Here is a 26605-nt window from a genome sequence, read left to right as displayed (position 1 = left end):
ACAATGTCCACACTCGGGCCTCAGCTGAGGCGAGTCTGGGCAGGAAAGTTCTGCAGGCGGAGGTAGCAAACCTGTAAACAGTTGATATTTGGGGCTTATTCCGTTGGGTCAATTTTCCCACCCAGGGACTGCTTTTGGATGTCCCATGGTCCTGTGTCCCCCAATGAGGTGAAGGAGAAACAGGGATTTTTGTGTACTCGCCAGAAAATCCTTTTCTCGGAGACACTCATTGGGAGACCCAGCTCCCACCCTTTGGCCTGATGGCTCTGGTTGACACTTTGGATCTCTTTTTACACATGTTGTACCTTGTATTAATTATTATTTTCTCCTGCTTTTGCACGGAACTGGTTCTGGTGGAGCCAGCATGAAGCTATATACTGCAGGAGGAGGAGCTAACCTTTTTTCCGTATTCACTTAGTGTCAGCCTCCTAGCGGCAGCGGAGGTAATTTTGCAATGCATCACTGGGAACAGAAGCTGGCGGCAGCATCGCGCGCATCGGGACAGCTTCGGTGGACACCGGAGGGTGAGTATATAATTATTTTTTATTTTAATTTTTTTAAAACAGGGATATGGTGCCCACACTGCTATATACTGCGTGGGCTGTGTTGTGTACTGCGTGGGCTGTGTTGTGTACTGCGTGGGCTGTGCTGTATATTGCATATTTTGTGCTGTATATTACGTGGGCTGTGCTGTATATTACATGGGCTGTGCTGTATATTACATGGGCTGTTATACACGGTGTGGCTGCTATATACTATGTGGGCTGTGTTATATACTACGTGGCTGATATATACAAAGTTGTTGTGCTATATACTACGTGGCTGTCTGTGTTACGTGGGTTGTGCCATATACTATGTGGCTGTGCTGTCTACTATGTGGCTGTGCTGTCTACTATGTGGCTGTGCTATATACTACTATACATATTCTAGAATACCTGATGCGTTAGAATTGGGCCACCATCTAGTGTTTAATAAATGCTGTGTAATACTTCATTGATTTGTGTTGATCCTTCATACACCGTAACCCCTCTTCTTTGTTCTTTGTAGGTTTCTTTCAAGCATGCGTCTCTTCGGCTTTCTATCACTCCTTGCTGTGCAGGCAACAGTGCTGAGCTTGAACGTCCATGATGACACCATCTCTGAGTTCTCCGTAAAGGTCTACCATGAACTTCGAGCCACAAAGGAAGATGAGAACATCTTGTTCTCCCCGCTGAGCATTGCTATTGCCGTAGGAATGGTGGAGTTGGGTGCGCGTGGAGCCAGTCTTAAAGAGATTCGACACGCCCTGGGATACGACAAGCTGAAGAACGGTAGATGCACAATGGCACATGTTTTATGATCATAGCTGATTACGATGTATGAGATATGAGACCCTTTTAGTTTGGGATTTTGTTCATGGTTAAAAGGGTTTCCCAGATTTGGATACCCATGTCCCCCGACACAGTTTGTTCTTCTTTCTTTTTTTTTAAAGCAATCCGTTGTTTACTGGCTCTCTCCAGGTCCAGCGCTAAGTTTTCGCTGTTGCTTCAAGTGTCTATTATTGTCTGCAGCTCTGACGTCTCATTGACCACACTCCAGCCAGGAAGGTGAGCGTGGTGGCTCTGCCAGAGCTGATGGCATGAACCGCTGAGCTAATTCATTGGCTGCAGTGCCATAAGCACTGCAGACAAAAACCGACACTGAGAGTAGCGATGGAGACTCCGCGCCGAATCCGGGTGGGTGGGTGGGTGTGAGCAAGCCACAGTTTGTTTGTTTTTTTCAAAGCAAACTTCAGTCGGAGGATATGGGGTTTCTGAAATCGGAAAACCTTTTTTAAAATTTGAATGGTAAGATGACGTTTGACTTGGACAATGTGTCGTCACTGATGCAATGAAGTTTACTATAGATTACCAGAATCTCTTCATGTTAGTTTTGCAGGTAACTATGGTTTTATTTTGCTGGCCAAGCTTTGGCCTTTAGATAGATGGCTTTATGACTCTAGAACATTTTAGCATACAGAGGAATTCATAGTCAACTTGGTGAGTGCAAGGTGCCCGGGTCCTGTGACAACAAAAAAGCCCCTCTACCACTGTGCTTGAGAATTCATATGACGTGTTTGTGATGATGTGCATTTAACATACAGTGTTATGTGAGACCTTTAGTGTCTGAGCTGTAGCTCTTGTTTTTTTGGGGGCATTGCATTGTCTGACGTTGGGGTGAATTTACTGGGACATCCAAACCTGGGAAGATTGCGAACTGCCCTGAATGTTTTCCGCTTCTGAATCATTTTTATTACTGTATTTTGATGAACTCCAAATTGTTTTAATTGCTTATATTTTTCTTCATCGACACTGTGTTAACACGCTTTAGTGCTCCAGACCAACAAAATGCCAAAGCAGAAAGGGTGTAATTAATTTTTTACACACTTTTTCTGTTTAATTTATCATGTGTTGTTCATATGAGGTTATACTTATCTCGTTTTAAGACCTTCTAAGAACCAGATGTCTTTAATTTTATTTTTTTATAAAGTTTTTATGATGCACTAATATATAAAATCATAGAATTCAGCTTTGCTTTTCTCGCGACTGTACATTACATATGCCCAAATTTGTCCCTCTTCGAACACTTTTATTATCATCTAAATATTGCTTGCTTATTAGTTTTTTGAAGGCATTATCCAGAATTTGACAAACATGGCTGCTTCCTATCAGAAAGGGAACAACACCTGTCCACAGGTTGTGTTGTATGGCAACTCTGTCTATTCATGTCAGTGGAGCTTGTGTGACATACTGGATCCGTAGACAGTACAACCCTTTTAATACATCTTTACAGTGGTTCGTCTATCTGATACAGATCTCTGGATTCTTTGCTTATGAGTTAATAGTAGTCAAGATTTGACCGCTTAAGGCGCATTGTGCAATGATGTAAATGGGGTGACCGGCTGAACGTTCATACTTCACAAAACTGTATATGCGAGCAAAAAAAAATTATTGTTGCTCTCTCATTGATTTTGGACATTGTTCGCTCATTCAATGTCTTTTTTTATACTTACACTGCCAAGTATCTGACATTTAATCCATGTGTGAATACAGTGAACGATGTTTGTTGTGATTTAATAACTGTACATTTATTAGACAAATGTATATACCGTATTTTTCCGACTATAAGACGCACCGGACCATAAGACTCACCCAAAATTTTCAGAAGGAAAATAGGGAAAAAAATTAATGCGTCAAATGGGGGTCTGTCTTACAGTCCAAACTCGGCTTACCAGGGAGGGTCGGCAGTGCTGGTGGAGCGGAATCACAGGGGATGTTCGGTGGTCCGGCGATGATACGACTCCCATCCCAGACTGGTGCGGCAGTATTCGGTGGTGCCGCCACATTGCAGCAATGGATGTGCGGGGGCTCCGCGCTTTCACAAAATGTTGGCAGAGCCCCCGCACCACCAAATACTGTCTCACCAGGCTGGGATGGGAGTCATGTCATTACCCTGGAGCATCAGACCACCGAACACCCCCTCTTCCCTGCCCATGGCCAGCAGAATCGGCCAACTCCTGCTGCTTCCACACTACTGGTAAGTACATTCTAACTACAAGACGCACCCCCATTTTCTCCCCAAATCTGGTGGGGAAAAAAAGCGTGTCCGAAAAATACGATGCTTGTCTGCTATCCTGTACAGATCGTTTATTCTGCTCTTATCACATACACGATTAACTACTTTTATGAATGGGCCTATAGCGGTAAACGTAAGATATAATGAAACTGTATGTAGTTTGTTTCTAATTTCTCATTAATAGTAGCTGTAGGTATGAGTGTTCTCATTTAACAATGGCTATATATGGGGGTTCTATTAAAGAAGAACAACTCTCTGACCACTAAAAGTATTAAAATGAATCTGTCAGCAGGTTTTTGCTATATAATCTGAGTGCAGCATGATGTAGGGGCAGAGAGCTTGATTACAATGACGTATCACTTACTGGGCTAGTTGATGTAGTTTTTATAGAACCCCTGTTTTCCCTGCTGTAGTTGTAGCAGTGCTCAGAATGCTGAGCTGTGTATAATCCCACCCACACCACTGATTGCCAGGTTTCTGTATACACTGTACATTGTCATCAAACTGCCAATTAGTGGTGGGGGTGGGATTATACAGATTATCTGGACTGTCTGGCACGTGAGACCTAGTCCGGCAATGATATCTTCCTGCTGAGAAAACGCTTATTGTATTGAAACTACAGCACACAGCCTAATAAGTGATACATCCCTGGAATCAGATTCTCTACATTATACTGCTTTCAGATTAAAAAGCAAAAGCCTGCTGACAGATTCCTTTGAAACAAGTGTAAAGTGAAAAATCAAAGTGAAATTAAAACCAGCAACAAAACAAAATTGAACCTAACCGCTAATCCAATTTGTGTCTAATTTTTGGAAGTTCTCTAGACCTGTTGAATTTGAACACCTTTTTTATTCTGTTCACATAAATTGTCAAAATACTTGCTACCATGTTATAAAATGCGGAAAATTACATCTAATTCTGCAAAGCTGGTAAACTTATTTTTCAAAAGGTTTTCTCCTCTCTACTATAAATGTATAAAATCTATATTTTTGACGGTAAGCTTTAGAAGACTATAGACCTCCAGAATGATTGTGCAGGAGCATGGCAGTAAAATCGCTTTCCGGCGGCTATGAAAGATGTCTAATAAAGCGGCTTGTTGGGGATAAGTTGGTTGCGTCCCGTTATCTCTCCCGGTAAAGCAGCCTTGCTTAGTAGAAATGTATTCTGATTTACTTTCCTGTTCCTTGGAAGCCATTCAATACGCGTTATCTGTATAGACTGCCACTGGGGTTTAATTTACCAATGTGGCCGTATCGTGTCTTCTTCTATTCGCTCATTTATGTTTCTTTTCTCCCAAGGTGAAGAATTTACTCTGTTAAAAGATCTTTCCAGCATGATGACAGCCCAGGAACGGCATTATGTGCTCAGCATTGCAAACTCCCTATATTTACAGAATGGATTTCATATCAGTGACAAGTTCATCCAGTTAATGAAAAAATACTTCAAGGCAGAAGTAGAAAATGTAGACTTCAGTCAAGGCTCCGCTGTAGCCGATCACATCAACGCGTGGGTGGAAAATCACACTAATAGTATGTTATCTTCCGCTATTGAGACTTTGGGGCTGATTTCGTTATTCGAAGATTTACGCCATTTTATATCCACTGATCAATAGTAACTTGAGTTGTAGAACTGATACATTCACTTGGCTGCGGGATTTTTATTGATGTTTTGTACTTGGGTCAACTGATGCTAATCGCAACAAAGTTACAGGGGACATGTACTGCCACGCGGTACGGCAGGTGTCTGATTCACGGGCTGTGGATACAAGGCTAACCATCTGTGCCATGGCCGCCGTCATTATCTCTCACATACAGAGAATCGGTCAGCTTATGTGTCTATTTTAGTCAATATTTCACAATATTTCACAAATGTTATTGACAAAATAGCAATTTAAAAGCATTTTTTTCATTGTACTGTTTCTCTGTTATTCCTCTTAGAAATGGAGAGCGGGCAAGAAAGAGAGTAGGGACAACCACTTGTAGACTTATTCCTAAAAGTGTCCGTTTCGCTCTCATTCAAATGCAAAGAAGCTTTGTCAGGACCAAATATTTCTCTCATTCACTCTTTGCTCTTTCTCTCTCTTTTTCTCTCTATTTTTCTGTTCACTCTTTTTGTTTCTCACACTTTTTTTCTGTTTCTCTTCCACTTTTTTTCTTTGTCTCATTCTTATTTCTGTTTCTCTTTTTTTCTGTTTCCCTTTTTTTCTGTTTTTCTCTCTCTCTCTCTCTCTGTTTTTTTCATATTTTTTATTTTTGTATATATTTGTAAATACAGGTGCTTCTCACTAAATTAGAATATCATCATAAAGTTCATTTATTTCAGTTCTTCAATACAAAAAGTGAAGCTCCTTTATTATATAGTCATTACAAACAGAGTGATCTATTTCAAGTGTTTATTTCTGTTAATGTTGATGATTATGGCTTACAGCCAATGAAAACCCAAAAGTCATTATCTCAGTAAATTAGAATACTTTATAGCACCAGCTTGAAAAATGATTTTAAAATCCGAAATGTTGGCCTACTAAAATGTGTGTTCAGTAAATGCACTCAATACTTGGTCGGGGCTCCTTTTGCATCAATTACTGCATCAATGCGGCGTGGCATGGAGGCGATCAGCCTGTGGCACTGCTGAGGTGTTATGGAAGCCCAGGTTGCTTTGATAGCAGCCTCCAGCTCGTCTGCATTGTTGGTTCTGGTGTCTCTCGCCTTCCTCTTGACAATGCCCCATAGCTTCTCTATGAGGTTAAGGTCAGGCAAGTTTGCTGGCCAATCAAACACAGTGATACTGTTGTTTTTAAGCCAGGTATTGGTACTTTTGGCAGTGTGGACAGGTGCCAAGTCCTGCTGGAGAATGAAATTTCCATCTCCAAAAAGCTTGAATGCTCTAAAATTTCCTGGTAGATGGCTGCGCTGACTTTGGTATTGATAAAACACAGTGGACCTAGAACAGCAGATGACATGGCTCCCCAAACCACCACCTTTGGACCACTGAGTAACAGTCCAGTTCTTTTTCTCCTTGGCCCAGGAAAGACGCTTCCGGCGTTGTCTATTGGTCATGAGTGGTTTGACACAAGAAATCCGACACTTGTAGCCCATGTCCTGGATATGTCTGTGTGGTGGCTCTTGAAGCAATGACTCCAGCAGCAGTCTACTGCTTGTGAATCTACCCCAAATTTTTGAATGGCCTTTTCTTCACAATCCTTTCAAGGCTGCGGTTATCCCGGTTGCTTGTGCACCTTTTCTACCACACTTTTTCCTTCCACTCAACTTTCCATTATTATGCTTGGATACAGCACTCTGTGAACAACCAGCTTCTTTAGCAATGACCTTATGTGGCTTACCCTCCTTGTGGAGTGTGTCAATGACTGCCTTCTGGACATCTGTCAAGTCAACAGTCTTCCCCATGATTGTGGAGCCTACTGAAACAGAATAAGGGACCTTTTTTAAATGCTTAGGAAGCCTTTGCAGGTATTTTTTGTTAATTATTCTACTGAGATAATGACTTTTGGATTTTCATTGGCTGTAAGCCATAATTATCAACATTAACAGAAATAAACACTTGAAATAGATCACTCTGTTTCTAATGACTCTATATAATGAGTTTCACTTTTTGTATTGAAGAACTGAAATAAATGAACTTTTTGATGATATTCTGATTTTGTGAGAAGCATCTGTATGTATATTCATCCGAGTGTGCAATTGTGAAATCAAGAGATATTTCTCCAATATCGTGTGGTAAGCCCTACATTAAGATAACTCCTCAATGGCCGATTACTATACCGAAAGTCTTCACATAGGAAAAGGCATCGTACGCATTGAGAAACATACAGTTTCTTCCCAAACCCTAAACCCTTCTCATATTACTCCTATGAGGAAATTGTAAGGTTAGAGACTTGACTGACGTATTTCTCCTGCGAGAATCGCATCGCACTGCACGGACTGGCTGGCATCTCTCCTGACCTGAGCAAGACAGTATGATGTATTTCTATGCAGCTGTCAAGGAGAGCCGACAGCCAGTTGGAGGTTTACGATGCAATTCTCACACGAGAAATACGGCAGTCTGTCTCTGCCTTAACTTTGTATTCAGTGAAATAAGCCTTCCTTTTATACGTATTACATAATCGCTTGTCTTCTAAGACATTTTAGTTCTGGATCAATGACCATTTCTGCAGAAGCTTCAAGACCACAAACGGCCTTCTAGATCTAAGGGTACCGTCACACAGTGCAATTTTGATCGCTACGACGGCACGATTTGTGACGTTCGAACGATATAGTTACGATATCGCAGTGTCTGACACGCTCCTGCGATCAGGGACCCCGCTGAGAATCGTACGTCGTAGCAGATCGTTTGAAACTTTCTTTCGTCGTCTAGTGTCCCGCTGTGGCGGCATGATCGCATGGTGTAACATATATCGTATACGATGTGCGCATAGTAACCAACGGCTTCTACATCGCACATACGTCATGAAATTATCGCTCCAGCGTCGTAGATTGCAAAGTGTGACAGCAGTCTACGACGCTGGAGCGATATTGTTACGATGCTGGAGCGTCACGGATCGTACCGTCGTAGCGATGAAAATTGCACTGTGTGACGGTACCCTAAGACAGGCCTGGGACTTGCCTGCAGGACAGGATTGCCAAGCATTCAGCCACATTGGTCTTGTAGATAAGGCACTGGTGGGGAATTGGTTAACACTTTCATCTGTCAGCAGGAGGGAAGTGACTTTTAAATTGCAGAAGAGCTTCTTGACACTTGTGAGATGAAGATGCAGGTCAGGGAATGGGCTCCTCAAACCAGGAAATTTGCTGAGCGATGGTATACCCTGATCTGGGGAGAAAGTAATCGTGCAGGAAAACTCCATACAAAATATCTAATGATCACATCTTTTCCAACTTAAAGGATGATGACCAGTTATCGGGCAAGATGATTATATACGGGAGAGGTCATGCCCATGTCAAGGAGAGAAGAGGCTAAGCCATCTTTAAAAGGGTTGGCTATTCCCCCAATCATTTTCCAAAAGCCCTGGCATTTTTACTTAAAATCAGTTTAAATGCTTTTGTGCCTTGTAGTGCTAATTTGTATCTGACTTTTACAGTAGTGTTTGGTCCTGCAGGTCCCGGTTGTGTATCTCCTGCAGTGGTTGTGATTGGAAGGGGGGGGTCTAATTTTAGGATATGTATGCTGCATTCCTCGCACCCAGATCACAAATCCCTACATGTCTCAGACCCTCCCTCCACACACTACACTGTACTCACTCCTAACAGTCCATTACACTGCAGAGCGTGGTGAATAATTTGGATTTGGACAATCTGTGGTACGCATGTGCCAGACAATATGCATGTTATGACCCCCCAGGGCTTCACCCCCATAAATGGTAAGCAACGCCTGCTGTCACATACAGAATAGTGTCTTCAGCCAGAACTACAGCATGAGAAGTGGGTAACCTGGCAGAATTAAAAGCTTGGCAGAGATTTTCTTATTTTTGAACATCTTCTGTTCTTTTGGTAGTGACAAGAAAATTAGAAAAGTTGAACTTGATGGACCTACAGTAGGTCTTTTTTTCAACCTATTCAACTAAGAAATTTGTGATTAAAAAATGTGGAAGCAATTTCTTCTCAACTTGCAAGATTTGAAAAACTTCTTAAAAGGGTTTTATGTTTAACAGAAAACCCCTGTCAACGGGTCTGACACTGTCCCTGGGTCTATCGCTGAGTCTCTGCCGTTTCTCCCAGTGTCTGTTATTGTCTGCAGCTTTGACCGCGCTGCAACCAATCAAGGAGCCCAGCAGCTCTGCTCAAGTGGCCCGAAAAGCCACATCTGGCCTTAGCCTTACCGAACCTTGTAGAAACATTGCTAAAACACGAGGGCTGCATCTTCAGCACCACTGGCTGAGAGGGGGGGGTGTAAATTAGGGGGTGTTGCTTGCTCTCCGATGACGATCGAAACCAGGACATGACCCTGAGAACAAGATAGTGTTTGCGTTGTTCTGATAAATGAAAATGTTTCTATTGTTGTTGTATGAGACAAGGTGAAAGAAGCAGAGGATGACATTGTAAATGGAACTCAATGTTCCAGCCTCTCCAAAAGCAAGATAAAATGATTACAATACACGTATTCTCTACTAAAGGCCTAGCAAACATAGGTTGATCTGCCTAACCTCTTGTACCGCAGTCAGTATGTGCTTACGGTGATTTGTTTCCTCAGATCGTATTCAGAATCTGTTGTCAGCTGAAGACTTCACTGAACTGACAAAGTTGGCCCTGGTCAACGCCATCTACTTTAAGGGGAACTGGAAGTCCCAGTTTAGACCTGAAAACACCAGAACCTTTTCCTTTACAAAAGATGATGAGAGTGAAGTGCAGATCCCAATGATGTATCAGAAAGGAGAATTTTACTACGGTAAGAAGTGCTGGTCAGTCACCTGCCATTAATACGCAGACCATGGATTTCTGTGGAGAACATTGGATGGCAGAATTCCCTAATGGAGTTCTAGAAAAGTGGGTATCCCAAATCATAACATTCCTCATGAACTTGGTTTGAACACATGGCTCAGTGGACCCCTACTTTACTGTGATCTCAGATTTTAATCAGGGCGCCATTCCACCAAGGTTGGCACCGTGTCACAGGGGGTCACATGGCATTGTCCATTAGACAGAACTGATCTGTTAGATCGTCTAGTTGTGGACAATCCCTCTAAAATGACATTCTAATCTGTTACCGCTTCTATCCGCTACAGATATGCTTGAATTAGCTACTAATCTATGTGTCGGGTTTCCTGTGTAGGTTACTGACGCGGCTGCAGTGTCTGATACCCAGACCACGTCCTGATGGCAGAATTAGAGTATAGCATCCGGCTGCGCTGGACCGCGCTGATTATACGAATTGTATATATTGGTCATGAATAAACTAGGGAAAACAGGAAACTATCCAATGATATCACCCACATTGACATGCGTTACTGTGAGAGATGGAAAGCACAAAAGATTAAAGCACCACTCCAGTGTTTTTTTTTTTTTCTTTTTTGTTTGTTTTTTAATTTATTTCACCTCTGGAGTGGTCCCCCACCCCCTGTCTGATACTCACTTTTTGGCGCCTTCATCTGTTTTTGGTGCTACTCCAGTCTGTCTCCTGCAGTTTGTGACTTGCCAGCTGCTCCAGTTTCACGGAGCGAACCAGAGGTTCCAGCTCTTAGTTGCATTGAGAGCTTGTGACGAAACTTCTGCGTTCCAGCCAGTCAGAAGCTGTGCTCACAAAATGGCGCCGCAGGACCCGACCGGCGCCGAAAAATGGTGAAGATGCCGGAGTATGTCTGGGGACAGAGGACTTACGGTATATTTAAAGTCGAAGAAGAGAAAAATATGCGGCACTCACCCGAGAATAGCGGTGGAAATCGTGAACTTTATTGAAGAAAATGTGTAGAATACATCCGTCAGGACATCAGGTACAAGGGAGGGTGCGGTATTGGAGTACGGACGACGGCCGTTTCGCACACTAAGTGCTTCGACGGGTCACCTGAACCCGTCGAAGCACTTAGTGTGCGAAACGGCCGTCGTCCGTACTCCAATACCGCACCCTCCCTTGTACCTGATGTCCTGACGGATGTATTCTACACATTTTCTTCAATAAAGTTCACGATTTCCACTGCTATTCTCGGGTGAGTGCCGCATATTTTTCTCTTCTTCGACTGCTCATGGATTGTTGTTTAGCTTCTGGCATGCAGAGCACCATAACCCCGAAGCACTCGTGAAGCCTGATATTCAGTTGTCCTCTCAGTCCTGCCCGTCGGATTACGTATTTGCTCTAGTGCCGTCCTTTCTCTCTTTCTGTTTGTAACCATTCTTATATTTAAAGTGCCACTCCAGTGGTGAATAAAAAAAGAAAACTCTGGAGTGGTGCTGTAATGCATTAGAAGAGGATTGTTATATTTATAAAAGGTTTTCCTATCGTATCAAGTGAGGGCAGATCGTTTGGTCATGGTATCCCTTTATATTCGGGAGAATAATGCAGCGCTGGCCGGGAGGCTTTGGCACCTGAGCCGCTTCACATTCACCCCTAACCGCAGCAGTTGGAGCTGATTTTTAATCTCTTAAACGCTTGTCAATCTCACAGTGACATTTATCTGATGAGTTCCAGGCTGCGCCCCCTTCTCAATCATTTTGATGATATGGCAGTATCACAGTACATAGAAGAAGCGATCAGATGATCGCAGGTCATTGTTCACCATTGTGACTAAAAAAATTAACGTTAAAACAATTTTTTTTTGTTTTAAATTTTTAAAGAGTAAAAAAAATATCCAAAATTGAGTTATACGTTGCAGGCCCTATTCTGTGCAGATCCATAGCGATCCAGGTCCTGACACCCCTGCCAATTGTGCAAAAGACCTCTTAAATGTGCGCAGCTCAGGAGGCAGGAGCGCAGAGTTCTAGTTTGATTCAGTAGAAAGTCAAAGGTTTTCTACTGAACTTGTATGCCGCTCTGTGCGCATGCTCATGTTAGGGGCTCCTGCTCCCTGAGCTGTGCACTTTAAGGGTATGTACACATATTTATCAAGCAGGTTTATTCCAAAAACAATTTGTGTACGGGCAGTGTGGTTCATCATATGGCTACTGGGCAGTGAAGTTCGTTCATAGGGTTTACTGAGCAGTGTGGTTCGCTCAAGGGGCTACTGGGCAGTGTGGTTCATTCATAGGGCTACTGGGCAGTGTGGTTCATCATAGGGCTACTGGGCAGTGTGGTTCGTTCATAGGGTTTACTGAGCAGTGTGGTTCGCTCAAGGGGCTACTGGGCAGTGTGGTTCGTTCATAGGGCTACTGGACAGTGTGGTTCGTTCATAGGGCTTACTGAGCAGTGTGGTTCGTTCATAGGGCTTACTGGACAGTGTGGTTCGTTCATAGGGCTACTGGGCAGTGTGGTTCGTTCATAGGGCTACTGGGCAGTGTGGTTTGCTCATGGGGCTACTGGGCAGTGTGGTTCGTCCATAGGGCTTACTGGGCAGTGTGGTTCGCTCATGGGGCTACTGAGCAGTGTGGTTCGTTCATAGGGCTACTGGACAGTGTGGTTCGTTCATAGGGCTACTGGACAGTGTGGTTCGTTCACAGGGCTTACTGAGCAGTGTGGTTCGCTCATGGGGCTACTGAGCAGTGTGGTTCGTTCATAGGGCTACTGGACAGTGTGGTTCGTTCATAGGGCTACTGGACAGTGTGGTTCGTTCATAGGGCTTACTGAGCAGTGTGGTTCGCTCAAGGGGCTACTGGGCAGTGTGGTTCGTTCATAGGGCTACTGGGCAGTGTGGTTCGTTCATAGGGCTTACTGGGCAGTGTGGTTCGTTCATAGGGCTTACTGGGCAGTGTGGTTCGTTCATAGGGCTTACTGGGCAGTGTGGTTCGCTCATGGGGCTACTGGGCAGTGTGGTTCGTTCATGGGGGCACTGGGTAGTGTGGATAGTTCTTAGGAAAACTGGGCAGCGTGGTTCGTTCATAGGGCTACTGGGCAGTGTGGTTTGTTCATGGGGCTACTGAGCAGTGTGGTTCGCTCATGGGGCTACTGGGCAGTGTGGTTTTTTTATTGGTGCATCATTGATGGCTGGTAATAGTTGGTGTCCTGGCACTTTTGCACTTTAACAGCGTCTCTAATTGAAGGATTCTGATAGGAACTGAAATTCATTTTAACTACGGTATTTAATTATTCTGTCCAGTGTTTCAGCTTTGTTGAAAGGTGTTTTGTAAAATTATAAATTTGTTATTTGTTATAAGGATTATCATGGTATATGCATATGTATTTGTTTTTAGTGTAGTAATTGCATCCTATGACGTAGTTCATGGTTGTGTAGGAGCCTTATTTTCCATACTTTTTCTAATATTTGATTATTATTTCATTAAATGATTTGTTGCCATGTTGTTACATAGTAACCATACTGCTTTTTTTTTCTGGGCTTTTAAGGGGTGTTTCAATTCTTCCTCTGGAAATTTTATATAATTACCAGAATTATACTCATATGTATATGGTTCTGGTATTGATTTATTTATGAATATTACATCTTTTGGTGGGTCATTGATAGGTCTATATTGATATTGAGACTCCGATAACGTGCACAAAGTATTTGACTACTTAGCATGGGTCTCTAGTTCCTTTGTTGGTTTCCAATTCCAAAACCCACCTGGAAAGTGCTTGGGAAAACGCTCAAAAGAATGACCATTTCTATGTAGCAGCGACATGCTCATATGTTGGGATTTTAGAGCATCTTTTAACTGCTTCAAGTTTTTAAGGACATTCGGAACGTTAAGAGAAATGACCATTCTTCAGGCATTTTCCACTCTAAAGGCGATCTTATACTTTAAAAGTCAAAAGATCCAAAAGATGTCAACAAGGCGTCTTTTTGAGCTTTTGCCCAGCCATTCCCTAGTCTCTCCTAATCTCATCCCTGACCCTCTCTTATTCTCACCTGTCAGCATCTTCGCCTACTGTCACCTCTGCTCCTGTCAGTCTCCAGCAGTTTGTGACCATTGTTTCATGGAGTCAGTCTATGAGAAAAAAAAACACTTCAGCAAAAAAAAAAATAATAATAATTTCCTGAAGCATTTTCCTCTTGAAAAACTTGGTATCTCGACCTTAGAAAGATGTCGATTTCACAAACCCAAACAGTTCTTTAGTTTTGTCGGTGGAGAACTGGACCCCGATTGATCTGCACAAAACGAAAGGGTCTACAACGTATAAATAATTATCTAAAAGTTTAATTACTAATTTAAAAATAGAAAAAAAAATTGAGTTTGAGTTACTCCCCTTTTCTCAATTAAAAAATAAAGAAAAATATAAATATATTGTTGCATTCATAAGAATCCAGTCTATCAAAATACCAAATTAATTCACCGTAATGTAAATGACATAAAGAGAAAAAAAATCCAAAAGGCAGAATTGTTGTTTATTTAGTCTCCAACTTCCTTCAAAAAATGAAGAAAACAATCAATGTCGTATGCTGAAATGGTACTAATATAAACGTCAGCTCGACATGCAAAGTTCTCACCCAGTTCCATCGATGGAAAAATAAGAACGTTGCATTTCTTAGAAGATGGTGACACAAACCAAAAAATTGGCAGACTTCTTGTTTTTTTATTTGCCCATATATAAAGTGCTGCTGTATGAAGTCTCACAACAGCTCTGTCCCCTAATTGCCCAATATTGTACATTTGGTTGCAGGAGAATTTACTGATGGATCGAATGAGGCTGGTGGAGTTTATCAAGTTCTGGAGATGCCATATGAAGGAGATGAGCTCAGCCTTATGCTCCTGCTGTCCAGACAAGAGGTTCCTTTGGCAACACTTGAGCCTCTGGTCAAAGCCTCGCTGATTGACGAGTGGGCTAATTCTGTGAAAAAGCAAAAAGTTGAAGTTTATCTACCAAGGTAGGATACCACAAATATTATCAATATTGGATGGACTTAGCCTGTACTGCTCTGATATGTATTCTCCTTACTACCTTAGATCAGGCCGCATTAGGATTTATGATACATTACGTGACTCAGTTATTCTGGGTGTACAATAAGCCAAAACTGACCTACTAATAAGAATTATCATGATGACCTTGGCATCTCTACATTTATCAGCTGAGATATTTTACTAGGATGGAAATAAAAATATATTATCACAGCCATAAAGTTTTCAGGCTTCCAGGATTTGTTTAAGAAACTCAGGTCAGATATGATCAAATTTGGATGGATCCAAGTTAGGGCATCAGAATATGAGAGCAGAATAGCTTTAATCCTATCAGGAGACCAGTAAGCCATGGCTATAATTTTTAGGGTGCATATACATTGCATAAATTGTTTCCTTTGCTAACCGTTATAAGCTGATATATGTACTCACTCACCAGGTTCCCATATACACAAATGGGTTCTTCCTTACCTTACCATTTGGCATGAGTAGCACATGTTATGGCTCCTCTGAGGTGGATTCACTAAAGGGTAGGTCTGGATAAACCGCTCGGACCGGAGACATTGGTGCAAAGAGATTCAGCAGAGCTGGTTAATCCAGGCAGTAAGTGGATGGAACAGTGGGTCATGTGGATATGGTGGACCGCACTTGGAACAGTCGTGCTGGATATGTGGACAGGATGTGAATCAGTGGAGCTGATGCGCATATAGGCAACTTGGTACAGCAGAACAGAGTGTGCTTCAGCTAACTGGGTACAGCTGAGCCGAATGTGTGAACATACACCTTCGAACATTAGAGCTGTGTGATCAGACAAGCACTTTGGAACAGCAGAGGCAAACATGTCAACAGGTACTTTGACAAAGACAGCTCAACCTACTCTGCTTTGCTGTTCCCAAAGGGCACACCTTGCAAATGTCCAGTAATATGGTTGGTAGCAGCATAGATGACTAGCTACCCGAATACTCAGGCAGCATGCCATCAGAGCTGGCTTGCAAAGCCATAGGGTAGTGACATCAGAGGTATGTGGCAGGTTTCTTTGATAATCCTTCCCGGACGAGAGCAGAGGAAGCTGGCTACTGACAAAAGAAGACACAAGACGGGTGAGGAACAGTACAAAATGTAGACATGGCAAAAAGGCAATGGTATTTACCAGCCAACATCAGAAAGGAATAAGCATAAACAGCATGCAGCAGACCACCTTACTAAAGGAGGTACCACAGATGCAAAATACTGATGAAACCACCACTTTCATGCTACCAGTCCATGGAGGGGGTGATTGCCTAGTATTAAATTTACACACAGATGAAGCTTGCAATGGGGCGCAAGTCACACACCTATAGCACAGTGCCCAGCAAGCAGTCTATTGCACCACCCTACTATTTGATTAGGCGGACTGACAGGCAATCTACCACTACATCACAGAGGTGCAAGCCCCTAGTCTACATGGTCACCATTGATGGGCCTGGCTGCACCCTGTAAAGATAAAATGTGCAAAATAATATAATAATATTAGGAGGTATTGGTTAATATTTTGGGAAAAATACCCAAGCTTGCAATCCATGTCAAGGGTCCTCACTGTCTTGGGAATTTTTACATTTTGGGAGGTTTTAAAGTTCCATTTTTTGCTTTGGCTGTGCTTTTATTTTACAACAGTACAAGATGTCCTGTAAGTATTTCATACTTATGTGAAAATTTGCTATTCCTAATCCCTTCCCGATCTTGGACGTGTTCATGGTTGGGAAGTGCCTTCCGGCCTTGGACGTACCGAGTACGTCCAGGTGATTTTGTGCGCACAGCAGCTGCGGGGCCTGCACTGCTCCCAGCTGTTTAACTCCGTAAATGCAGTCCATTTCAATCGCAGTATTTAGAAAGCAGGCAGAAATTTGGGAGCCTGCGACGTCAACGCAGGTGCCCGATTGTTACCATGGTGACCCAATGTCATCATTACAATACCCGGGTCACCAGGCTCTAGCAAGTTAGATCATGCACAGTGCATGATCTAACTAACTTTTGTCGTTGCAGAGCTGACAGTTACTGTACAAAGCATAGCAATGCTATTTAACTGGGATCAGACTGCTGAAAGTGAAAGTCCCATAGCGGGACTAAGTACACAAGTAAAAATAACAATTGTAAAAATATTTTAAAAATCTTAAAAAAATATAATCGAATGTATTACTGATATGTATACATAGAAATACAAATTTAAATAAAACAAAAAGGTACATATGGTTAAAGCACACATGGTTGGTAACACTGCATCCGGAATGACCTCCTCCATAATGACCTTCTCAACCCCGTCAGTGAACACCGTTTAAAAATAAATAAATAAATAACACTGCAAAATACTATACTTTTTCATCATAATGCCGAATAAAAATGGAATAAACCACGATCAAAAAGACAACTATAAATTAAAAATGCATTGCTGAAACCGTCATCTTTTCTTGGAAAAAACAATTCACCCTACAGCACCTCAGCCGAAAAATAAAAAAAGCTATAGCTCTCAGAATAAAGTGATGCATATATAATAATTTTTTTTTAATTATTTTATAAATGTGGTATCATTGTAATTGTACTGATCCGGAGAATAAAGCTGCCTTATCAATTTTACCACAAGCATAACGGCATAAAAACCCTTCCAAAAAATCAATTCCTGAATGCTGTTTTTTGTTCATTCTGCCTCCTAAAAATCGAAAGCTATATAAAAAAAAAATTCATGTGAAAATGGTACCATTAAAAATGTCAACTCGTCCTGCAAAAAAACAAGCCCTCACATGACTGTCAGCAGAAATATGGAAAAATTATAGCTCTCAAAATATGGAAATTAAGTTTTTGAAAATATGAGCGGATTTTAATGTGACAGTAGCCAAACATAAAAACCTGATATAAATCTGGTATTGCTATAATCGCATTGACCCGAAGAATAAAGTAGACTAGTCACTTATACCGCACGAGGAGCAGCTTAAAAAAATAAATTAGGAGAAATTTTTACATCAAACTGAGGTCCAATTTTTTTCCTATTAACTTTTAGGAAACCTAAAAATTTTGGGCTAAAACAACATTTTAATGATTTTAAAAATGTAATTTTTTTCTTTCTTCGCCGCCCAATGGTGTAAAATTCTGTGAGGCACATGTGGTGTCAATGTGACCACTGCCTCCCTAGATGAATCTATTTGGAGGTGTAGTTTGTAAAATGAGGTCACATATAGGTGGTTTCTGTTGTTCTGGCACATCAGGGGTTCTGCCAATGTGACATTCTCAAACCATTCCAGCAAAATCTGAACTCCAATATGGCGCTTCTTCCCTTCTGAGCTTTGCACTGTGCCTCAAAAGTAGTTTTCAACCACATATTCTCTGTAAACTCAGGAGAAATTGTACAACAAATTTTGGAGTCCATGTTCTTCTGCTATTCTTGTGAAAATGAAAAAAAAAAATGGCGATAAATCACCCAGAGAAAAAGTTTTTTATTTTTACCTTTTTCACAGATCAATGTTGTAAAATTCTGTGAAGCACCTCTGGATTCAAAGTGCTCACAACACATCTAGATACATACTGTAAGGGGTCTAATCTGCAAAATGGGGTCACTTGTTGGGGGTTTCCACCGTTTAGGAGCATCAGGGGCATCTCCAAACGTGACATGACGTCCTCTCTTGATTCCAGCAATTTTTGCTTTCAAAAAGTCAAACTCTGCTCCTTGCGAGCTCTGCCATGCGCCCAAACAGAAGTTTTTCCCAACATATGCTGATGTAAATTAGACATGTGGGAAATGTTATTTATTAACTATTTTGTGTGACATAACTCTCTAGTTTAAGGGTACGCAAATTGATACATTTTCGCCAACTTTCCGATTATTTTTTTTTTTTCCAGAAATTAATGCAAGTCTTATCGAACAAATTTTACCACTATCATAAAGTAGAATATGTCATGAGAATATATCAGTCTCAGAATAGCTGGAAGTGACCCCGGTCAGAATTGTAAAATTTGGCCTGGTCATTAAGGTGAAAACAGGCTTGGTGGTAGAGGGGTTAATGTTATTCACAAAAAGAGTTTGCACATCTGTAAGGTTTTTGTAGTTTGAAGACACAGTGCACTTGTTACATTGTAATAAATTGCATTCCATTTTTTTTTTTGCTGCAGTTGTTATTCATTGACTTCTAGAAACATTTGCTAGACATTTTTCCTTTAAAGGGAACCGGTCACCCCCAAAATCGAGGCATTCTAGAATGCTGTAGATAAGCCCCGATGTTTCCTGAAAGATGAGAAAAAGAGGTTATATTAAACTCACCCAGGGGTGGTCCCGTCCGATGGGTGTCGCGGTCTGGTCCGGCACCTCCTATTTTAATCAGATGACGTCCTCTTCTGGTCTTCACGCTGCGGCTCCGGTACAGGTGTACTTTGTCTGCCCTGTTGAGGGCAGAGCAAAGTACTGCAGTGTGCAGGTGTTGGGCCTCTCTGACCTTTCCCAGCACCTGCGCACTGCAGTACTTTGCTCTGCCCTCAACAGGGCAGACAAAGTACGCCGGAGCCGCAGCCTGAAGACAAGAAGAGGACGTCATCGTATGAAGATAGGAGGCGCCGGACCAGACCAGCAGCGGTACCGCCCCTGGGTGAGTATAATATAACCTCTTTTTCCTCATCTTTTAGGATACATTGGGGCTTAGCTACAGCATTCCAGAATGCTGTAGCTAAGCCCCTGACGCCGGTGGGCTTAGCTCACCGTCGATTTTGGGGGTGACAGGTTCCCTTTAACGCAAAACGGTTTCCACTAGTCCTTTTGAAAAACTTGAATTGCTATGTAGTTTATATTTGTTTTTGGGGTGTGGTAGTGGTTGACTAATAAGTAAATGTCTACAGGTAATTCTTCCCTGATTTGCATTCCTATTTATTTAAATAGGGGGTATCTGGGACTTTACAAAAAACAAAAAATGTATCTAAGCACTAACAGGTAATTGTAATTACCTTCCTGTTGTGCTCTGCGCCGCTCTCCCCTGGCACAGAGCATTCACATAACGCTACTGCCGGGGATTTAGCTGCCTCTGCTGATGCGACCGTCAGTTCACCCATGTCTTAAGGGATCCCTAATGCCTGGAAAGCCTTATAGAAAAACAAGATTGTCACCCGAAATGCGCGAAAATCCAGCAAAGGTTCCCATAAAAAATCTTTCTATTTAGAGAACCTCAGACGCGTTTCTGACAAATGTCCTTATTAGTGATGAGCGATCGTACTCGGAAAAGGCGTTAGCCAAGCATGCTCATGTGTTAACATAGTGTCTTCGGCGTGCTCGATAGATATGTTCGAGCATGTTTGCTCATCACTAGTCCTTACATACATTGCTAACTTGTAGCAGGTACATTAGGAGAGGAGACTATAGACTTTTGGTTTTAGCTGAGAACCTTTGAAAAGGAGAAAAAGGTTGATAAATCTTGAATCTTTCATAAAAGTAACATTGATTGAGTTCCTATTGAATGTTCTCCATATACTGTACGGCTGGGCACAATGCGAGCTGTCAGTGGTGCACATGATTTTACTCTTCTCTCAGATATAGAATTCGTATATATATTTTTTATCTTATTCCGCACACTAGATATCACCTAGTTGATCATTTTGACGATCCTCCGTACTTGACGTTGCCCAATTCATGTTTCCTCTCTGATCAGGGATTCTGTAGTGAAAGTAATATACAACAATATCTGAATAAATACATTAAAAATCAATTCTGTTCCTGGTAGGAAAAAGTTCATCTCAGTTTGGGCTTTATTTCATCGTGATATATGGGATACTGTAGGTTCGCAAGATTGAAATTTGATGGAGTGATTCTGTAATTTCCCTACTTAGCTTTGTGAGATTAACTGCTGCTTTTCTCAGCGCTGGCTCCTGATTTAAAATGCAGAAGCGGCATGGAATTTTATCAGAGCACTAAATAAACAGTTATAAATATTTATATCTGCTGACGAGAGGAGGCAAACTATGAAGTGCGGAATACAGATAATGTCCACCGAGAATGAAAAGCCACAGCACGCGAGTGATAAGTTCTGTTTCGCTTAATCCTTGTCAGACAGACATTAAGAGAAAACCAATTTCTCCAAGTTTAAAATAACTATTTCTGCTGAATGTTTGGATTACAGTAAAATTTTACTTGCCAATGTGGATTATCTAAATCGATTTTTACCACCCATTCATGTTTTGCACAATAAAATGGAATTAAGAATCATTCATTTTATTTGCTTTGGTGCCTAAGGAAACTACTGACCAGTGAACTGATCCAGTTGTAACTGTGTGTTTGCATCAGGGTTGCAATATACAAGATTTTAGAATACAAGGAGTCAAACAGTGTTTGATCACAGAGGGTCAGACCTCTTGGACATGCCATAAAACCACTATCCCTTGGCTCATGTAGACTGCATGAGTCACTGAGCATGATTGCTGGGCGCGCCGTGGTCTCCTGCTTGGCGGGCCATGGTCACCTGCTTGGCGAGCCGTGGTCTCCTGCTGGGCGCGCTGTGGCCTCCTGCTGGGCGGGCCGTGATCACCTGCTGGGTGTGCCGTGGCCTCCTGCTGGGCAGGTCGTGGTCTCCTGTTGGGCGCGCCGTGTCCTCCTGCTGGGTGTGCCGTGCTCTCCCTCTGGGAACACTGTTTGATGTGTTTTTGTTAGATGACATGTTACTTATCGGATGGGACCCACACACAATCCTCTCCTTTTTTGCTCATCGTCTGCACCTGTTTTCTGAGGTAGATATTTTATTCTTCTAATTTTGTGATACCTTGTGTCGCATACTTCTAAAGTTTTCGAACTGTACGCAGAAGTTTGTGTAATAAGAAAACACAGTGAGGATAAAAAGTATTTGATACACTGCTGATTTTGCAGGTTTTCCCACCTACAAAGAATGGAGAGATCTGTAACATTTATCCTAGGTACGCTTCAACTGTGGGAGACAGAATCTAAATATAAAAAAAACTGAAAATCATTGTATTTTTAAATACCGTAATTAAATTGCATTTTATTGCATTAGATAAGTATTTGATCACCTACCAACCAGCGAGAATTCTGGCTCTCACAGACATTAGTTTTTTCTATAAGAAGCCCTCCTACTCTGCACTCGTTACCTGTATTAAATGTGCCTGTTTGAACTCCTTTTTACCTGTATTAAATACACCTGTCCACACAATCAATCACACTCCAACCTTTCTACCATGGCCAAGACCAAATAGCTGTCTAAGGATACCAGGAACAACATTTTAGACCTGCAAATGGGCTACAGGACAATAGGCAAGCAGCTTGGTGAGAAAGCAACAACTGTTGGCACAATTAGAAAATGGAAGAAACATAAGATGACTGCCAATATTCCTCGGTCTGGTGCTCCATGCAAGATCTCGCCTTGACAGGTTAGGTTGATTCTGAGAAAGGTCAGGAATCAGCCCAGAACTACATGGGAAGACCTGGTCAATGATCTGAAGAGAGACGAGACCACAGTCTCAAACATTATCCTTAGTAACACATTACGCCGTCATGAATTATAATCCTGCAGAGCATGCAAGTTTCCCCTGCTCACACCAGCACATGTCCAGGCCCCTTTTGAAGTTCGCCAATGACCATCTGGATGATCCATAGGAGGTATGAGAGAAGGTCATGTGGTCAAATGAGACCAAAATAGAACTTTTTGGTATCAACTCAACTTGCCATGTTTGGAGAAAGGAAGAAGGATGAGTACAACCCCAAGAACACCATTGCAACTGTGAAACATGATGGGGGAAATCTTATACCTTGGGGGTGCTTTTCTGCAAAGGGGAGAGGATGACTGCACCGTATTGAAGGGAGGATGGATGGGGTCATGTATCGGGAGATTTTGGCCAGCAACCTACTTCCTTCAGTAAGAGCATTGAAGATGGGTCGTGGCTAGGTCTTCCAGCATGACAATGACCCAAAACACACAGCCAGGGCAACTAATTAGTGGCTTTGCAAGAAGCATTTCAAGGTCCTGTGGTGGCCTAGCCAGTTTCCAGACCTGAACCCAATAGAAAATCTTTGGAGGGAGCTGAAACGCAATGTTGCCTACTGACAGCCCCGAAAGCTGAAAGATCTGGAGAAGATCTGTATAGAGGAGTGGGCCAAAATCCCTGCTGCAGTGTGTGCAAACTTCGTCAAGAACTACAGGAAATGTCTGACCTCTGTAATTGCAAACAAAGCTTTCTGTACCAAAAATTAAATTCTGTTTTTCTATTGTATCAAATATATATTTCATACAATAAAATGCAAACAAATTATGTAGTAATAATAATGCAATGTAATTTTGGGGATTTTATTTTATTAGATTGTGTCTCTCACAATTGCTAAAAATTACTTACAGACCTTTCCATTCTTTGCAGGAGGAAAAACTTGCAAAATCGGCAGTGTATCAAATACTTATTTTCCTGTGTGCGTATGTAATATATAGATATATAATATCTAACAACGTTTTCTCAAACAGGTACAATTCAACTATATAATGCATTATGATGAAAGCAAAGAAATGAAGATCTAAGCAACCATGATCACTTTGCTTGGCCGAAGGCTGCTACTCTGTGCTTCAAAGACGTTCCGGAGCAGCCTGATCCGGCTGATTTCCAGTCTTTTAGTGAACATGCTTGCACCTTCTTTACTTACTGCACAGTGTACAGGCAGCATCAGAACGCCAATAAGATATAATCAGAGACCAGATGACAAGTCAACTTGAAAGCTTAATTTGACTTGTCATGTTATTCACATGGCGTAAAAAGCATTTTATGGGTCTATTGTACAGATCAGATTATACAGATCCTGTCGCGAGGTTCCGTTGCATTCAATTTCCTGATGTTGTTCCAGTCATCTCGCCGCAGTACAAACCTTTTTTTTTTTTTTTTATTCTTCGTTTGAAAAGCTGCTTTAATCTCGAATAACCTGTTTTATAGGCTCAAAGTGGAAGAAACGGTTGATCTGAAGGATGTTTTGTCAAGGCTTGGCATCGTAGAGATATTCGGCAGACAAGCTGATCTGTCTGCAATATCCGGTATGATACCACTGCAGCATTTGTAACTTCCAGTTTCCAGCTTTGGCTGTCACCGTACTTTATTGCTCGTATTTATCTTTTTTATTTATTATATTGCACAGGCAGCCCATTAATAATGCATTGGGGTAATCCGCGCACAGGCTTCTCGCTTCCCACATGTTGCAGAGACGATTCTCTGAATATACATTTCAGATTTCTCAACTATATGAATATAAGCAAAGCTCGCAATATTAATATGTGTTAATGTATCCATTTCTTATAGAGCTAATGATCCAGGCTCTACCGAGCGTGCATTGTGTGCGGGAGCTTGCGGAGTCGCATTGCTGCCAATCATAAAGTGCGTCATAAATGGGAGCTTTCCATTAATGTTTTATTACTCGGGCTTGTTAATTAAAGTGGATTCTAGATCTGCTGTGTCCTTTATTATAAATGCAGAAGCTAACAGTGGCTGTAATAAAACTGAAATATATTTATAAAAAAAGAAAATAATCAACTTTTTAAAGAACCATCCGGTCCACCTAAACCAATTTAACAGCCCATTTGTGTTTATTTTTTTTTTTTATTCCATCATTATGTCAAAGAAGTCTCAGCAGAATTTTAATTTGTAATCTCTTCTAAGTATGTATTGGTGTGGAAGTGTGTTAAAATAATATTTTATTTTTAGCTCACATCACCTGAAATCTCAATAGCCGAATCGCATATGAAATTTGTGGACTTGAAGTCACTTTTTCAAACGAAGTCCATGGTGTCTTGTTCGGAGACTCACAGACTTGGGTTTCATTCAAATGTCCGATTTTCCCACGTACTTGAAAAATGGATCAATTATTCCGAACACAGTTTGGTCAGTGGGTGGTCCAATTGTCATCTGATTTTCTCATACTTGTAGAAATTAAAAAAAAATCAAAAAACAAATTTTCTCCATCACCTTCTTTGTAACAATCCGTGAAAATCGGACCACACTCTGATGTTATCATAGTACAGTCTGATTTTATTTTATTTTTTATGGACACATTGACTTGCATTGCCGATTTTGATCCAATCATCAGATCAAAATGGGACATGTCTCAGTGATTTTTTTCATGGGCTTCTTGGTCCGTGAACATGTAGCTAGCACAATAGACTATCACCGGTATGAATATTATCCATGAAAATCACAGATGGCACTCTGACTTAATCTGATGTCTGAACGAAGCGTACTACTCAGAAAGTAGCTGCCGCTCGACGCTATATGCGTTGTGTGAGCGCAGTCCAGAAGCGGTGCAGAAATCCAGAGAAGATGGCGATCAGTAGGTATGGTAATACACTTACCATTACATGCATAATTAATGCAGATTACGGAATACATTTTTTTTAAAGACTTCTTATTTAACACAAGTAAAGATATTTAAAGGTAAACTCCTGGAAATGTGGTCAATAAAGCCACTCTATGGTAAACTTCTTACTGCCGTGAACCGTCCCAAAATGATTAACACTGAGAAACAAATTGTTATATATTTTAAGATCTTTTTGCAGTCATGACAAGTCTGTGCTAAGAATATTAAGTGGGACATCTTTTCTTACAACTCTACATTATTCTGTTACTCTGCTATTTCTCGCAAATGTACAAATTTGACTACCGAACAGACTGATAAGTCTATATCAGGATACACCCATCAAGCCCATTTGGTAATGTTATATAATTACCGTATATACTCGAGTATAAGCCGACCCGAGTATAAGCCGACCCCCATAATTTTGCCACAAAAAACTGGGAAAACTTATTGACTCGAGTATAAGCCTAGGGTAGGAAATGCAGCAGCTATCGGTGAATTTCAAAAATAAAAATAGATGCTCCATACTGTTCATTATTGCCCCATAAGATGCTCCATATAAAGCTGTGCCACATATAATTCTTCATATCGTTCATTGTTGCCCCATAGATGCTCCATATAAAGCTGTGCCACATATAATGCTCTGCACCGTTCATTATGGCCCCATGGATGCTCCATAGAAAGCTGTGCCCCATATATATTGCTCTGCACCGTTGATTATGGCCCCATAGATGCTCCTTATAAAGCTGTGCCATATATATATATTGCTCTGCACCGTTGATTATGGCCCCATAGACGCTCCTTATAGAGCTGTGCCCCATATATATTGCTCTGCACCGTTGATTATGGCCCCATAGACGCTCCTTATAGAGCTGTGCCCCATATATATTGCTCTGCACCGTTGATTATGGCCCCATAGACGCTCCTTATAGAGCTGTGCCCCATATATATTGCTCTGCACCGTTCAGTATGGCCCCATGGATGCTCCATATAAAGCTGTACCATATATAATGCTGCTGCTGCTGCAATAAAAAAAAAAAAAATCACATACTCGCCTCTCTTCGCTCAGGACGCCGGCGCTTTCAATATTTACCTGCTCCTCATGCGGCTCCGTCTCCAGCACTGACGCTCAGCAGAGGGTGCGCACTGACTACGTCACCGCGCCCTCTGAACTGATCGTTACAGCCAGGAGACGCTGCAGACGGAGCCGAACCCGAGGCGAGGAGCAGGTAAATATCGCGCAGCGCTGCGC

General features: G+C 41.7%; 1 protein-coding gene across 4 annotated transcripts in view; it reads left to right on the top strand.

The window, feature by feature from the left end:
- Positions 1-26605, top strand: part of SERPINI1 (serpin family I member 1) — a 59157-nt gene that overhangs the window by 23517 nt on the left and 9035 nt on the right. For all 4 annotated transcript variants that reach the window (XM_069727385.1, XM_069727384.1, XM_069727382.1 and 1 more), the window contains 5 exons: positions 1048-1310; positions 4893-5123; positions 9799-9993; positions 14788-14992; positions 23946-24043. In XM_069727385.1, the coding sequence (XP_069583486.1) occupies positions 1061-1310; positions 4893-5123; positions 9799-9993; positions 14788-14992; positions 23946-24043 (979 nt within the window). In that variant the 5' untranslated portion in view covers positions 1048-1060. The remainder of the gene's footprint in view (positions 1-1047; positions 1311-4892; positions 5124-9798; positions 9994-14787; positions 14993-23945; positions 24044-26605) is intronic.

The sequence above is a fragment of the Ranitomeya imitator genome, chromosome 5 (genome assembly GCF_032444005.1).
Source record: "Ranitomeya imitator isolate aRanImi1 chromosome 5, aRanImi1.pri, whole genome shotgun sequence".
Classification (NCBI taxonomy): domain Eukaryota; kingdom Metazoa; phylum Chordata; class Amphibia; order Anura; family Dendrobatidae; genus Ranitomeya; species Ranitomeya imitator.
This window is presented reverse-complemented; position numbering and strand designations above follow the sequence as displayed.